At 33.0% G+C, this 16024-nt stretch overlaps 3 protein-coding genes across 3 annotated transcripts; 1 reads left to right on the top strand and 2 right to left on the bottom strand.

The window, feature by feature from the left end:
• Positions 1 to 3191: 3191 nt before the first annotated feature.
• On the bottom strand, positions 3192 to 4581 carry LOC129874150 (F-box protein SKIP27-like). Its single transcript, XM_055949396.1, has 4 exons — positions 4330 to 4581; positions 4014 to 4203; positions 3824 to 3898; positions 3192 to 3737 (listed from the first exon to the last, which is right to left on the bottom strand). The coding sequence occupies exons 2-4, from the start codon at positions 4197 to 4199 to the stop codon at positions 3486 to 3488; spliced, it is 513 nt and encodes a 170-aa protein (XP_055805371.1). The 5' UTR covers positions 4200 to 4203; positions 4330 to 4581; the 3' UTR covers positions 3192 to 3485.
• A 1837-nt stretch (positions 4582 to 6418) lies between these two features.
• LOC129874986 (uncharacterized) lies at positions 6419 to 11624 on the top strand. Its single transcript, XM_055950402.1, has 5 exons — positions 6419 to 6765; positions 6913 to 7061; positions 9941 to 10102; positions 10887 to 11002; positions 11424 to 11624. The coding sequence occupies exons 1-5, from the start codon at positions 6447 to 6449 to the stop codon at positions 11449 to 11451; spliced, it is 774 nt and encodes a 257-aa protein (XP_055806377.1). The 5' UTR covers positions 6419 to 6446; the 3' UTR covers positions 11452 to 11624.
• Positions 11625 to 12166: 542 nt separating this feature from the next.
• LOC129872675 (putative FBD-associated F-box protein At1g61330) lies at positions 12167 to 14000 on the bottom strand. The gene is made up of 3 exons (XM_055947604.1): positions 13062 to 14000; positions 12825 to 12989; positions 12167 to 12517 (listed from the first exon to the last, which is right to left on the bottom strand). The coding sequence occupies exons 1-3, from the start codon at positions 13998 to 14000 to the stop codon at positions 12197 to 12199; spliced, it is 1425 nt and encodes a 474-aa protein (XP_055803579.1). The 3' UTR covers positions 12167 to 12196.
• Positions 14001 to 16024: the final 2024 nt, after the last annotated feature.

Genomic DNA, 16024 nt, shown 5'->3' with positions numbered 1-16024 from the left:
TGAAATGGTCCTTAATGTATAGCAAAGGTGTTCATTTTGGTCCTTAATATATTTTACTTGATTGAAATGGTCCTTAATGTATTACAAAAGGTGTTCATTTTGCTCTATTATCCTAAACTTAACAGATTTATCAAAAAAAAAAGTGTTAAATTTAACTATGGAACCCACGCGACTAACAAAATCCACCATTGTTATCTTCTTTGTTAGCTCCAAAGAAAGAACTCTATAAAATCTAACACCATTTTCTCTATTTTCTCCAACAAAATTTATCATTTTCTCATTCCTAAAATATTATTCCACTAACCTAATAAAAAATTTATGTTTTAAGCCATAGAAAATAGTAAATTTTGTTAAAGAAAGTAGAGACAATGATGTTAGATTTCCTGATTTTTTTCTTTGGAACTAACAAAGAAGATAACAATGGTGGATTTTGTAACCCACATAGGGTCCACAACTAAATTTCACACTTTTTTGAGGATAAAACCTATTAGGTTTAGGATAAAGGATCAAAATGAATATCTTTTGTTATGCATATGTTATTTCAATGGTGATAAAAATTCTTGTGTAATGAAAATGTCTTTTTCTAGTTAAATTTTATTAAATATGTTTCTTTTAAATATGAGGTTATTTAGACGTGGTGTAAGACCCCAGAAGTTAAAAAATCGAAACAAGGAAAAATTTCAAGGAAAGGAATTTGCCTCAGTTGTACAAAAGGACCTATGAGTCGTAGGCACTCCTACAAGTCGTAGAAGTGACTCGTAGGGTCTACCCTAAAGGTTTGAAAACTGGTCAAGTCTAGAAGTGAGCCTACGAGTCGATTGACGACTTGTAGAGAAGATGACGACTAGTAGAAACGAGTCGTAGATTGAGGTCCATTTTGAAAAAAAAAATCAAGCCTCAATACTTTTGAAACCACTCGACAGGACGAGTCATAGGAAGGATGACGATTCGTAAAAAGGACTCGTAGGATAAGTCATGAGATCAGATTTTTGACTTAGTGTCAGGTGAGGTTGACGAGGCTACTTTACGACTCGTACTCTTTTACGAGTCGTAGAAGACACTCGTAGAAGCCAGTGTCAATTTTCAGGGGCTACTGGTTTGAGCAAGGCGGGTTTACGACTTGGGTCTATGACCCGTATAACGTTTGGCGATCCGTAGGGTCCTCTGGCCAGTTTAACGAATGATATTTTCATCCTTTTCAATTTTATGTTCAATGAATCTAGACACTATTGGGGGAAGATTCAAAGCCTATAACTACCCCATTCTTCAAATTTCCCCTTACTCTTATTCATTCTCTCAAATTCTCTAAGGCAAGGAAGAAAAGACTCTCCCAAGAACTTCATCTTCTCCAAGCTAGGGTTTCAAGAGTTTCATCACTCAAACTTCATTGCTAGGGTCTTGATAGCTAAGGTATGTGGGTTTCATCCATGGGTTTCTTTCATCCATGGAGCCCAAGGATTTTCTTCAAATTTAATGTCAATTTCAAGTCTACAAATTTTAGAGTTTTTGTCAAATTACATTGGGCTGCATTGATTATGATTTTAGATGATTCCTATGACTTGATTATGAATACTTCAATCTTAATTGCATGATTTTAATGTGTTTTACAAGTGCCTATGCATATGCTATTTCAATGGTGATTTTTATGACCTATGATCAATTTCAATGGTTTTCAATGAAGGTCTTTATAAATGACGTTTGAGACTTATAAATGATTTATGAAGATTATGATGATGTTTCAATGATGTTCAAGTAATTTCTTATGGTGTGATAAGGACAATTCTCACACAATCGTGTTGAAGAGGTGATAAGGACAATGCTCACCGACTCATGGATTCTTATGAATTAACTATGTTAATAAACTACTCTTATGACTATTTTCATGATGATGTTTTAATGAATTTCATTGGGATATTGACTAAACACCGAGAGGATTTTTAGGTGGGGTTCGGTCCGGTAACCCAAAGTTATTAGCCAAGGAAATCCTAGTAACAACCTAAAGTCCCAAACTGCATTGCCCCTGTAGGTTGCCTTTATGGCCTAGCTAGTGGATCCACATATAGCTCATGATGTTAAAGATGTTCTCACGGAGTCTACCTTGGCAAGTAGCCTCTCTCTTCTCGATGTGGTAGTTACATCTGATTTCATGTTATAGCTCGCATGGTCTTAGACGTCGGTTAAAGGTCCTATCCCACACAAGTTATATGAAATGAAGTAAGCTTGACTATGATGTTTATGATGCACTAACCACAGGTTTTAATATGATTTCAAATGCTTTGCAAATCTTATTCATGCTTTTCATTACAGTGGCCATGCATCCTATGTTCATATTGATTATGTCTGTATTCTCATTGTTCATGCATATCCCACATACTTAGTACTTTTTATGTACTAACGTATATTTGCCTACATTGTATCATAATGTAGGAACGGGCGATCATACGACACATCCTATTCATGGCTAGAGCTTGCTATTGTTTTCAAGTTGTTTGGTGAGTCCTCATTCACCGAGAACGAGACTCTTTCATGTTATTACTTTTGACTCTCTTATATTAAGGTGAGCTAGGAGCTTGACCTAAGCCCCCGTCTAGTATATAGAGGCATGTTTAGACATAGAGTGAATGTAGTCCGTTTGGACATATAACTCAAATTTTCTTCATTCATATCTAGACTTCTATGATTGAGACTATTCTTCCGCTTGATTTCATTATGCTTTATTGACCTTTTGAATGTAATGTATGCTAAAATGGCTTGGTGGGGATCCTTCGAATTTTCGATCGCCGTGTCACTCCTAGGGTCTAGCTTGGGGTGTGACACATGGAGTGCTAAGTTATTTTTGTAGATGCATTATGTCACAATAGTGCAAGAGTATTCCAAATTTATAGCAAATACCTTGGTGAATCGCTATCACCCTCTTATAAAAGGAGGCTTTGTATCCCTAATTCAATCACTAGTTAAAATATTTAACGTTTGTGCGATTTTAGATATAACACTCACTGCTTCCGATACTAATAAAAAATCCATCACTATGCAACATTATAAATTGAACACATTCTTCCCCATAATATACCAAATACATAAGATTCACACATTAATAATAATAAAAAATGTAAATGCAGCACAACACCACGATTAGGATTAATACTACAAAATGGTAATCACATCACAAAACTACAAAGCAATTTACAAGATTTAATTGAAAGTGGAAGACAATCTTCATTTAATTTACTAAATGATACAACAGTTGCTATATACAACCTATAGTAAATCTTATGAAATTAGAAGCGCCAAAAAAAAAAGCCCTTCAAACAGAATCCAAAAATCAATTCTCCATACAAAAATCAAGCCCCATCATCTTCAATGAAAGGATTGAAGAACTAGCACTTGCAAAGATTTCTCCTAACTAAAGACTCCTAAAAATCTACTGATTGATAAAATCAAATCCAGCTCAAAAACATCTTCTGATTACTACAACACCAATACCTCTAAAAAACAGCATCCATTTGCATATATGATTCTCTCTGCAGCCAATTATCATCGTCTTCTGATGTAAACAAGGCAACAGAAATATCAGCCATTTTCTTTTTGCTTAACTTCAATTTTCGAACTTTCAATTGTCTCGGAGCATTTGGCGCTTCAACATCATTGAATTCGCCCAAATCCTCTATTGCATTCTTGAAACCAAGCGTCTTTCTTGGTGTTGCATACTCAAAATGCAACTTTTTTGCAATCATAATCTGTTCATTCAACAGAAACAACCATTAATAACTAGAGAAACTCAATAACAATATAATTGTATTTGATGACACGACAATTAACTTACTGCCTCTCGAATTGCCCTTGATACACGAAACAGACTCTTCAAATCATCATGCTCAACTCCACACAATATCCTAATCTGCCAAATTAGGTAAAATAACATCCTTTTATCAGTAAACTCATCCACCATTGACACAACACAAAATGCTATCAACAATATAATGCACTCAAATAGAATTGGATTAATTACTTACCAAAATATCTTGAGGCAACTCTTCAAGTGGAGACTTTTCATAATTAAAAAACGAATTATGACTGCACACTTTCTTCATATGTGTTGTAGGACTGAAACCAACATCTACTGTAACTCTCTTCCTCCCAAATGAAGTACTTCTCACTAGACCCGACCCGTAACTTCCACATCTTTTCCCCAATGCCATTTTCCTGAACAACCAATTGCAAAAAAAAACAATCAGAATTACCCAAATCCGACAAAACTAATCTAATCTATAATCTCAAAAATTTCTTCCCAAAATCAAATCAAAGATAGTAAATTTAGCAAACGGATACCTTGAAATAAAGCCCTAATTTGCGCCGCAGCTGTAAATTCCGATTGAAATAACGTATGTTGTGAACAAATGAAACCGCCTTTCTACTTTCTACAACTTGTACACCACTTCCTTATATACACATGTTCCTTTTTTAAAAATAATAAATATTTAATTTGGTAATGGATAAAATAATTAACTGTGAAAAAAAGATTTGATCTTTGCCTAGAAGGCACTCGAATTTTCCCATTAAAATATCTCTTGGGGTTTGTGTTTTTGAATCTGAAGGAGAGGGAAAGAAAAATAGCCGTTTGAAATGGACACGTGGCGGTATTGGAGAGGTTTAAGGAGAGAAAAATGGGTTGTTTGGATGACGTGGGAGTGTTGGTCGGTTCCATGTCAGCATGTCGGTAACTTATCTAACACATTCGACGTTCTTAGACGTCTTCAATGGATATTACTAAAATCTTCTGACACGTGGTTTATGTTGAATAAAGAATGAATAAGATGCTTATACGTGGTTGAATGTAGAAATAAACGATGATAATTCATTGAGAAGTACACAGGAGGAATATATAGTAAATGCTCAACTAGATCCTTCTGATAGAAGTAGTCTTAATAGGTGGCTGTTGCTGTTTTCATCAAGTCAAAACAAGGTCAACGCGTTTATTGAGTTGTAATTTATATATTTTTTTTGTATAATTTGCGAATTCTAAGAAGACGTGTAAAATTTAAACAACATAATTGAAAATATTTTTAAATTTTTAGTGAAGGATAGTAAGAATATATAGTTATCCTTATCTAATCGGAATTCTCTCGAAAACAATTTTTTCTACTTTTTAAAGTAAAAATACAATTTGGATACACTTATCTTTCTAGAACTTCATTTATAGAAATACACAGGAGTTGTTGTTGTTTTGGTAAGTATATATTGTTAAGTGTTGTATCTTGCAGCTACACCAACTAATTTGGCTTATAAATTGTTGGTATTAGAATATATGGAAGTCGTTGGTTTATAAATGGAGGTATCTAAGTAAAATGATGTACATAAGTTTCATTGAATGTGTGTCACCTAGTGAATTAAGATTGCAATAGAATGGGAGTCGTTTGATCAATCATTTTTCTTTAGTCATGAGATTGGGGGCCTTACCCCGAGGAGCAAAGTGTTGGTTAGTAAAGAACTAACGATAATTTGAAAATCTTAAGGAGCCTATAAAATATAAACACGATAATTGAAAGATATTATTTTTAGATAAAGATGGTAAGAATATATAGTTATCCTTATGTTATTGGATATACATTATCGAATTGGAAGTCTTTTAGAAATTGTGTTTTTTCCTTTTTGAAGCCGAGGTAAGGCTTTCTTATACTTTATCTTCCTCGAACTTCATTTATAGAAATACATTCATTTGTTGTTGTTGGTTTGAGTAGGTATTATATCTTGCAGCTACATCAACTAATTTGGCTTATGGAAGTTGTTGGTTTAGTATAATTTGGTATTAGAATAGATGAAAGTTGTTGGTTTAGTATAAATGCAGGTGGCCTAAGTAATATGATGTTCAGAAGTTCCATTGAATGTATGTCACCTGGTGAATGAAAATTTCAATATAATGAAAGACGTTTGATTGATCAATTTTTTTAGTCATGAGATGAGGGGTCATACTCCGAGGAACAAAATGTTGACTAGGGTATCTTTCATTTTACCACAATTTCTTTTCTCTCATGAATGTTGTCCAAGGAGCTCCAAAATGCTTTTTGAATGAAGACAAATTAAAAATAAATACGTAAATTTATAAAAAGTAAATGAAATGAAGGCTCACATATGAAATATTGAGATAAAATGTGTTATCAAAACTTAAAAGTAAGTTTTATACTGTGGTGGTTAGACCTATATTATTGTATTGGGTAAAGTGTTGGTTAGTTAGAACGTACAGTTCAAAAGATAAAGATAGCATAAATGTGTGAATATTTCAAGAGAGATAAGTTTAGGAAAGAAGTTGTCCAGGATAAGGCATGGGGTGGCTTCCGTGAGATATAAGATGAAGTAAGTGAGAATTGGATGGTTAGGGCTGAATTAGTAAGTTAAATTAAATAAGGTTAAAGTGAACTGGATTAATAAATAAATAAAATTACTAATTCATGACGTCGCCCTTTAAATCCCTAACTAAAATCCCTCAGTTATCATCAGTCTGTTGCTCTTCCGATCCAAAGACAGAGATCCATTATAGCAAAGGAAAGAGACGACGCACACTCGGTAATACATATATGATTCGTCCTCGAACCCTACTGTTTTACTACTCAAACTCATCATCAATCTCTCACATTTCACACCGATGGATTTCTTCCACAACACAACTCCAAGCTTCATGGATTAACAAGATTAAAGGTGCATTCACCGGCCAAAAAACCAGCTCCGATGCCGCCAATATACCCACCTCCGACTCATTCACTCTCCTTCGTAAGTTTTGTATACCTCTTTAACTTTTACTTCTTAAATGTACATTATTGGTTATGAGTTCGAGATTCTAGTTATTTAAGTTACCGGCTCTAAATAAGCTATACTCTAACTTCGAATCTATTGTGTACTCACTCTATTTGAATTTAGAATTTGCGGATCAATTGGGCAAAGCGAGGAAGTTGGGGACTCTGAAGCAGTATATAGTAGGGAGAAGTAGTGAAGTTACATTTGCTGATGCTTTTGAGAAGCAGCAAGGTATTCTTCAATATCTTGGTGCATTGGATCCCACTGGAGAGGTTTAGCCCCATTTCCTTTTCTGTATACTTTTTTGTTTTTTAACAACCTGAACATTGAATACATCTCACGAATCAGAATTTGTGAAGTGCAGTGGTTCTGAAACTAATGGAGATGTATTACTTCAGCTCTCTCCATTGTCGTATGGTCTCTCCTGTAGTATCCTAATTAAATGCCAATTTGTTTAGCTAATAAGTATGGACACATTCTTTATGTAGTTCTTGTACCTGAACTGTTCCCTCTGGTTTCTTTATTGAGATGGTAACAGTGTTCCCTTTGGATTCTAGCTAAGTAGAATGCTTATATCAGTTATGGATTCATAAAGCAGTTGGATTTGTTTTAACATGCCTATGAAGTGATATGGATTTTAGGGGTAGCCCTTGTTCTTGTTCTGTTTTAAAGTTTTAGTTCCTCTAGGCACATAATAACGTATTGTAAAATGCAGTTGGGAGGAGGAACCTATTTGACCAGGAAATAGATACAGCTGCTCAACTTACATGCAGAATTGAGAATTGAAGGTGCATGGCAATAGACCTAATTCTTTGAAGTGGAGACCAGACGAAATTGATAATATTTTCTATTAATTTATATGACAAACTTAAATGATATTACAACAGTTTATGTAAACAGAGGAAATGAACAATGTTGTCCATGTAAAATGGAATGGAGGTCAAAAGCTTCTCCTAGAACAGCATGGTTTCCATGGATTGCTATGTCTGCGGCATTTGTCACTCAGTGCAACCTGTAGAAAATAGGTTAGTTTGTCCAACAGGTTTTTATTTCTCTTGAGAAGTATGAAAGTCCGTATCACCTATTCATATCACTGCAATTGTAATTGGGACACCCAGTATGTTCCTAAACATATTTGGAGTGTAACCTGTTATGCTAGGATAAGCTAACTACAGTTGAAAGCTGGCAAGTGCCGAAAGTTGAAAGGAGAAGCAGACAAACATGGACAGAGTACACCAACAAGTAGTTTCTGCAAAATGTCCAAAGAAAAGAATTCATAGATCTTTTGAAGACAAATTCATGACTATTTTTTGCTCGAAGTATAGATTTTATAGCATCTAATTGGTGTAACATGTCTTTTGTTAATTATGTAATTCTTTTGTGGGTTAAATAGATTCATCATAGTGCTAAAAGTGAATTCAGAGTCCTTTTCTATGTAGATGTTTTTCACTTTCTTGGTGCACTGAAACGAAATTTTACAATACTTGTCCATAAATAATGAGTCCACGAAGTATTTTTGTAAATAGAGGTGAAACCTTAGACATTTTATCTGATTAAATGAGTAGTCTTGTATAGGAGAGACAGAAGAGAAGTGTTTTTCTAAACAGGTAAGGACTTTATAAATGTCAATAACCAAGCACTTAGAAAGCACACTCAAAAAATATAAGAAAGCACCAGGAAGGAGTTATTGAATTTTCTTAGAGGGTGAGATAAGGATTAGGATGTGGCAAGATGAATGTATGAAGAGAAATCCGTAAGGTGAAGCTTCTCATATCTCTATGTAATTGTGATGAATCAGAATGCAACTATTGTTTGCATATGGGAGATGGGGACACAAATTATTTCAGGAGGTGTCTAATGACTGCAAGGTAGACTGCCACTCAACTTATATGCATAATTGAGAAATTGAAGGAGCTGCACGATAAGTCTGATCCTTAGAAATGCAGACCAAACAAAAATGCTATATTTTCTGTTAAATCATGTTACAACAGCTTACATAGAACAGAGGAAATGGAACAGTGTTGGCCATGGAAAATAGTATGGAGGTCAAAAGCCCTTTTCCATGCTAAAGCAACATGTTCAGAGTGAATGGGTATGCATGAAGCTTGTCTTACTTAGAATGTGTAGAAAAGAGGATTTTATTTGTATTTACATAATATTGGCATGAGAAGAGTTTAAATGGAGTAACATGGACAGTGAGGATTCATAATAGCCGATCCCAACTTGTTTGGCTATTGAGGGGTAATTGTTGTAAGAGTTGTTTCTGTGCTTGACAGCTACAGAAACCCCTGGTCACTGCTGTTGCACTGCGGTTATGCTTGGAAAGTCAGGTGTATGTTCCTAAACATATTTGGAGCATATTAGGTCTTGCCAGGATCAGTTAGGGCAGCAGCTGAAAGCTAGCAAGGGCAAGAAGTTGAATAAGACGATAAAAACACATGAAAGACAGAAACAACATGTATTTTTTGATGAACAGTCGGGAGGGAAAGAAATAATAAATTGAGGAGAAATCACATCTACTTTTTGCTTTAGATTTATTTTTTTACAAAGTCTGAATTACATGACTTTAGTTATTTATGCAACTGTGAAGGATTTATAGATTCCCTACAGTGCGAAAACGGAATTCAAAGTCCTTTTTATGTAAAATATTGTGCACATTCTTAGTCAATTTAAATGAAATTTCACATATTTTAACCCATAGAAATAAAAAGAAATTCTTTTTGTAACAAATAGAATATATTAGTAAATGCTTGTATATGGTGGACAGTTTGGAAAGAGAGAAACTCCAGAGTTTTTGAAGATAGGGGCACTCATATGCAGGATATTGTTCCTCTTTTGTTGTAAAGAATTATTATTAGACGAGGAGGTTTCTTTAGTAGAATTTATAGGGTAGCCTTAATGTTTCTAGGCTTTTGGTCGGTTGTGATGATTTATTCTATGTAAATATAGCTTCAGCACTGCCCCTGTGCTTTCAATACCAATGTTACCAATTTCAAAAAAAATAATATATTAGTAAATTATGTGAAGGACAATCTTAGTAAGCTAGTAGTCTAGTGTAGGAGAGATGGAAGATAACTGTTAACATGAAAAGACTTGGATAACCTATTGAAGCGCTTTCTGTCGTTAATTTTTTTTTCTTTTTTTTTAATAGAATCTTCAAACAATTCAAAAGCAAGAGGCAGCAAAACATTGCAAGTGCACAATAGTTGATGTCGAGAATACGTTGGCAAAGTTTACTTGGGCAAAAGAGGCACAAAAGAAAATTGAGAAGCTGAAGGAAGAAGGGAAGCCAATGCCAAAGAGCCTGGCTGAGGTACTGTTTATTGCATTTCAGATAGCTGTTCTGTGGCCTTTTTTCACTCTTTTTCTCAACTTCCTCCAAGAACTTTCTTTTTTTTAGGATGTTCCAAAAAGTTTGGGGCATTATCTAATGCTTGAAAACTATTTAATCTTAAAATCATTTTACCTTTAATCACATGATTTATCGAGACTCCACTTGATATAAGATATGATATTATTATTAGGAGAGAGAGAGATGAAAAGATACATGAAACTCTTATCATCTCTAATTCAATTGTTGGTAGAAAGGGCAATTATGGTACTACACATATAATTAGCTCATGTGCCAAAAGTTTTCTTTTATATCAACTCCATATCCAAGTCAAACTTCTTCCCATAAAATGGGAGAAAAAGAGTAATATATATGATATTTTTTTTACCTTTTTATATTTTAAATTTTCTATATACCATTTTTGATTTTCTGGTTGTTTGATTCTTTTACTTTCTGGGTGAGATTTGTGGCTGCATGTGCATACTAAGAAATGAAATTTTCAGCTGTAGATGCCAGTAATTTGGGTGCATGTGTAGTTTATGGTTTTGTTCTCTCTGGTCCATGCGGGAGTTATGGGATGTGATGGAAATTCAGCAGTAGTTAAGATACTTTTCTTCCAAATTTCAATACTTGGATTCTGCTGAGTCTCTATAGAATCTATAGAATATGAGAAAAGAGAACGTACAATATGTTCTTCTTGTTGGTGCTTCCTTTTCTGTGGTTATATGATGTTGACTTACTTATATTGGGTTCTTCTGATATATAGATTCAAAAGTTGATGGGTTCATCCCCGATGGATATTGCACAATCAAACTTGGCTAAGAGTGGGCAAATTAGTAGGAATGCATTCTGTCCTTGTGGTTCCAAGAAGAGATACAAAAGGTACTTCAACTTTTCTTATTGTTGAACATGAATGGCCATTTCTCGATGTTTGAATTCCTTAGAGTATAAAGGGAAATGAGACGTTCTTTTATTAAATACAAACAAAACAAACTCTATTTCCAAATGAAAGCTGTATATGATCATATTCACAAAAGACTACAAACTATCCATGAATATGCTTGCTGAGATTTTCTATAGTTTATTGGATATTCGACATATTTTATGCACTATAACAAGGAAAATGGGTTATGGATTGTGTATATAATTAGTATTTGACCATATATTATTATTGTCTCCGGGTCCCTCTAGATCTCTTGAGCACCAAAAGGAGATCCGCTGTGATCAGTCTATTCCTCTCTTTTTTCTTGTGTTACTTCCCCATTTTTTTGTGCTTATTGTCTTGGTGTTATGGTATATGTAGGTGTTGCGGGAAGGATTCAACAAGTTAAAAGGAGAGGTTTAATCAACAATTAGCTAGAGATGAAGGGCAGACATGTCCAAAAGAAGAAATTCTTATATGGTCGGATGGCATTTTTTCCTTTGTCTTAAGCCAATCGATTGCTGTGTCGTTTAATAATGTTTTTAAGATAAAATATTCTTATTGAAAAATTATAAAAAGTTACTAGAGTTTGGAAAAACAAATAAAAATTGGAGTTTAAATGTGTCGGTTCAAAGAAGAAATGTTGGAGTTATACTGTCACTACAGGAACCTCCACATTTTTAACTCCAGAAATTGTACGCATTCCAATACATCGTTTTAGAGTTTTACTTTTCAAAGTTTCAAACTTTAGCACAGAGAAAATGTCCGTATTTTTCAATTTTAAATTTAACTATGAAGAAAAACAACAAAAGTTCATATATGAAATTCAACTTGAAACCACCCAGTACAACTCTTCGTTTTCCCCTTAACCTTAACAAGGGGCTTTCGTGAATAGGGATTTCCTGCCAGCAGTCTTCTCTTCCTATCACTTCACTTTGTTCTAGAAATCTGATCTCACCAGGCCGGGCTAAGGGAACTTTTCTCATTACAACAAGAATAATATCCATTACTATCTCCATCATATATATACTCGACACAATTACAGTACTGCTCCATCAATTTTCCAAAACAAAAAAAATACAACATTCTTTTTGGATGCATTCCTGAATATGAAAAAAATATCCTGAAAAAGATTTTTTAATAATATGTTGCATTCACAGGACTCCATGCTTAGGAAAGACACGACTTTTATCCTTGTGATGACCAAAGATAGAAATAGTAGCTATCTTTGAAACTGTAATGAAATCACTAAGTTTAATTTCATGACAATTATTCTTTGATTCAACTATAATCACAGACTCCAAAAATCTTGCGTTAATCAAGAAAGAATCCACTAATTTCTTTTCAAGATCAAGTTTCTTGAATCCTTTCACTTTCAATAGCTTGAGATGTGGAAAATCTATTTGGCACTTGTCAAAGTTTTCCTTTGCCACTAGATTCCAATAGCTTCCAGCTTCCATTGCATGATTGCCAAACTGCATAATTTTATTGATTATTTCACAAATACAAGTTATTAAAATAAATAAATAAATAAATATATATATTCTTTTGTTGTTGTTTTCAATTTTCATAACGTTGGTTCTTCTGACTAAAAATGTCATGAAGAATTTATTTTCATGTTGAAAAAATGAGTGAAGTTTGATTATGTAAAGTGAAATTTCTTTCGTGATTTATAAAGTAGCAATAAATATAAAATTCACAGAGACAAAATAAATAAATAAATAAATCAAGTATCAATAAATAACTAGAAAAAGTTTAAAAGGTCCTAATTAATATACTTACATCAAGAAAGAGTCTCTGAATTTGGGGACAGTTCTTGACAAAACAAAGAATATCCCAAGGATTGACGAAACTCAATCCACGTCTCACCAATTGAAGTTCCTTCAAATTCAGAAAATGGTACTCCAAATTTTTGTATTCAAATTCAACATATCTTGGACAGAACCCCTACATTAAAGAATAAAAAAAATTAATGCATATAAATTAAATAATAATAATTAAAAAAATTATTAATTTTACCTCGAGAAGAGTATGGTTAAATGAGAGAGACTGAACATTTCTCAAGACTTCAATCAAATCATCCATTTCACTTAGATGTTGAAATCCCTTTGTGGCACCAAAATTTAAAATCACATCTTTTAATCTTGTTGGATGCACAAATTTGATTTTGTTAATCTCACCACTATAATGAAATGTGGTAATACTCGGATTATCAATAGTGATCAAAATTATGTTTCTGCAGCCCTTAATCAACAATGTCTGAAACTTATTTGAACCTTTGATGGTAAGTTCACCAATAAAAAAACAAGCCTTCAAATCCAGAGATTCAAGAACCACACAACATGAAAATAATCTTTTAATAAAATAAGGTACGAAGCGAACCTTAGTTAGACTAAGAGATTTCAAGAATCGTAAACCTTTAAATTCTGACGGTAGATACAACGCACAACAAATTAATTTTAAAACACGGAGAGTTTCAACATCGATGAAAGCAGCATGTAGACGGTGAAAAAAATCAACATTAGGTTCAATTGTATGTACCACGAGCTCTTCTAGACCCTTTGATGCAACATATCGAGTCCATGCTAAGAATAAAAGTGAGTATCTTGTTGGATCGTGAATATAAATATGAAAGCTATGAATTTTTTCGCCTAAATGATTACTTACGATATTATTAATAATTGGAATTTCATCTCTACCTCTTTTGGAGCAATTTAGCCTAAAAGCTCTATCAAAACAAAGATGACGAGCATATAACCATGAAGTTAAAAATGGTTTAGCAACAAGAGATGAAGAAATAGCATGTTTGATAGGTAAGAAAGTGAAAATTCTATCAACAATTTCATTAGGAAGATAAATAATAGAATTGGTGTTGGACTTATCATCATCATTTCTTTTAAATCTTTTTCTATCCGATGACACTAAAACTCGCTCTATTTTGGATCCTGAAGCTTTCATCACTAATATTTTTTAATTTTTTTTTAGAAAGAGTAATACCAAGATAAGATGTAAATATATAAATTAAGAAGAAAATATTAAGACAAGATGTGAAAAGACAATGCGAGAAACCTATGTATTTATAGAGTGAAAATTGTAGAGATGTTTCAGAGATTTTAAATGCACCTAACAAGTTATCTTAATGTACTTCTTATCTGTATAAAGCAAAAAAAAATTAAAAACTAAAAATATAATCAAGATTTCATTTATAAAGCAATCTATAGTTATAGATTATGAAAATTATGGCGTTTATTTTGACTTGGAGCCAAAAAATCAGATTATAATTAAATGCAAAATTTGAAAACAATATAAGAGGCAAATAAAACTTAATTAGAGATATGTTGTTATTAATTCTTTCAAATTTGATATTTAAATTAACATGAAGTATCTGCGTTTCATTCATTCAAAATTAATAAATAAAGACTTTTTACAATATAAAATTCACATGATCTAATAAATGAACCAAAAACAAGATATGCTTTGGCACAAGATTTCACATATTGATCTCATATATATATATATATATATATATATATATATATATATATTATTAACTAATCTCTAGCTTGCAATAAGAGTCATATAACGAGAATTAGAGGAACATTTATAATAGATCATAAAATCGATCTTCCCCTTATTATTAACTAGTTTATCTCCTATATATATATATATATATATATATATATATATATATATATATATATATATATATATATTATTCTTAACTAATCTCTAGCTTGCAATAAGAGTCATATAACGAGAATTAGAGGAACATTTATAATAGATCATAAAATCGATCTTCCCCTTATTATTAACTAGTTTCTGAGCATTTATTATTGAGTTTTTCCATGTTGATAATTTTAAATGACATGTTGACCCCAAAAGCAGAGTAATAACTGTATTTGTTATTGAGAAAATAAATTTCATATGAATCCAAATGATCAAATTATGAGGGATTTTCACAACTTAGTAGAAGTAAATAATGTGGACAATCAGTCAATAATAGGATGGATTTTTCATTATTATGTTGATCATGTGCGTAGTGTCACGATCTCGATCTGCTGTGACTGACACCTACACTAATTCTCCAGAGGGAGAACTATTATTACAGTCCAAATAACAACATTTACAAATATATTAAAAAATGTGGAAGCAGCTTAAATAGAGAAATAGAACCGAGTTCCTATAAACTCAGCAAGAATCTAATTAACAACTCAAGCGTACAGAAAAATTATCCTAGAAACTGAAAGTCGAAGTATCCAAACTCTAAATAAACATCCATCTAAGAAAGAGGGTTCAACCCCAACAAATAATAAATAACAATGTTTAAGAATCATCATCCTGAAAAAAGGACTAAAGTGTGGAAGAGCTCATGGTAGCCTGAAAGAACTGGCTCACCCTCAAACTCTGACGATTAATGATCTCCTAGGCGAAGTCTCTCCGCAACCGGCTGAATAAGCCCTATACTCAACAAAACTGAGTAAGTGTAGTATCAATACACAAAATCTACAGTGTACTGGTAGGATCAAGCGGCTAGCCAGTAAGCGAGTCATAGACAAGTAAACCCAACATAGTAGACACATATATACAAAATAAACTTAACCATTTTCATCTTAATTAGTACTCAACAAGATCACAGTTCATTAGTCTCAATATCATGCAATTTCACTTAAGGTCCTCTCATGGGACCTGCAAATACATATTTATGTATCGAAATGTGACACCTGATGCAACGTTTGTATCGAAACGTGACACTCGATCCAAATGTGTGTCGGTACGTGACACCCGATCCACAAGTGTATCGAATGGTGACACCCGATCCAAATATACAATTCAACCACAATTACAATCAATAGTCAACCACTATATCACCAAGAACATGTTCATCATAAGTCAGGCCAGTAAGTAATCATTTCACATATTCATAGCATGCTTCCCTATTCATATACACATATGCATATAATGGAGTAATTTAGCAAGTACAT

The sequence above is a fragment of the Solanum dulcamara genome, chromosome 11, assembly GCF_947179165.1.
Source record: "Solanum dulcamara chromosome 11, daSolDulc1.2, whole genome shotgun sequence".
NCBI lineage: Eukaryota > Viridiplantae > Streptophyta > Magnoliopsida > Solanales > Solanaceae > Solanum > Solanum dulcamara.
Note: the sequence above shows the minus strand (reverse complement) of the source record. Positions and strands in the feature narration are given on the sequence as shown.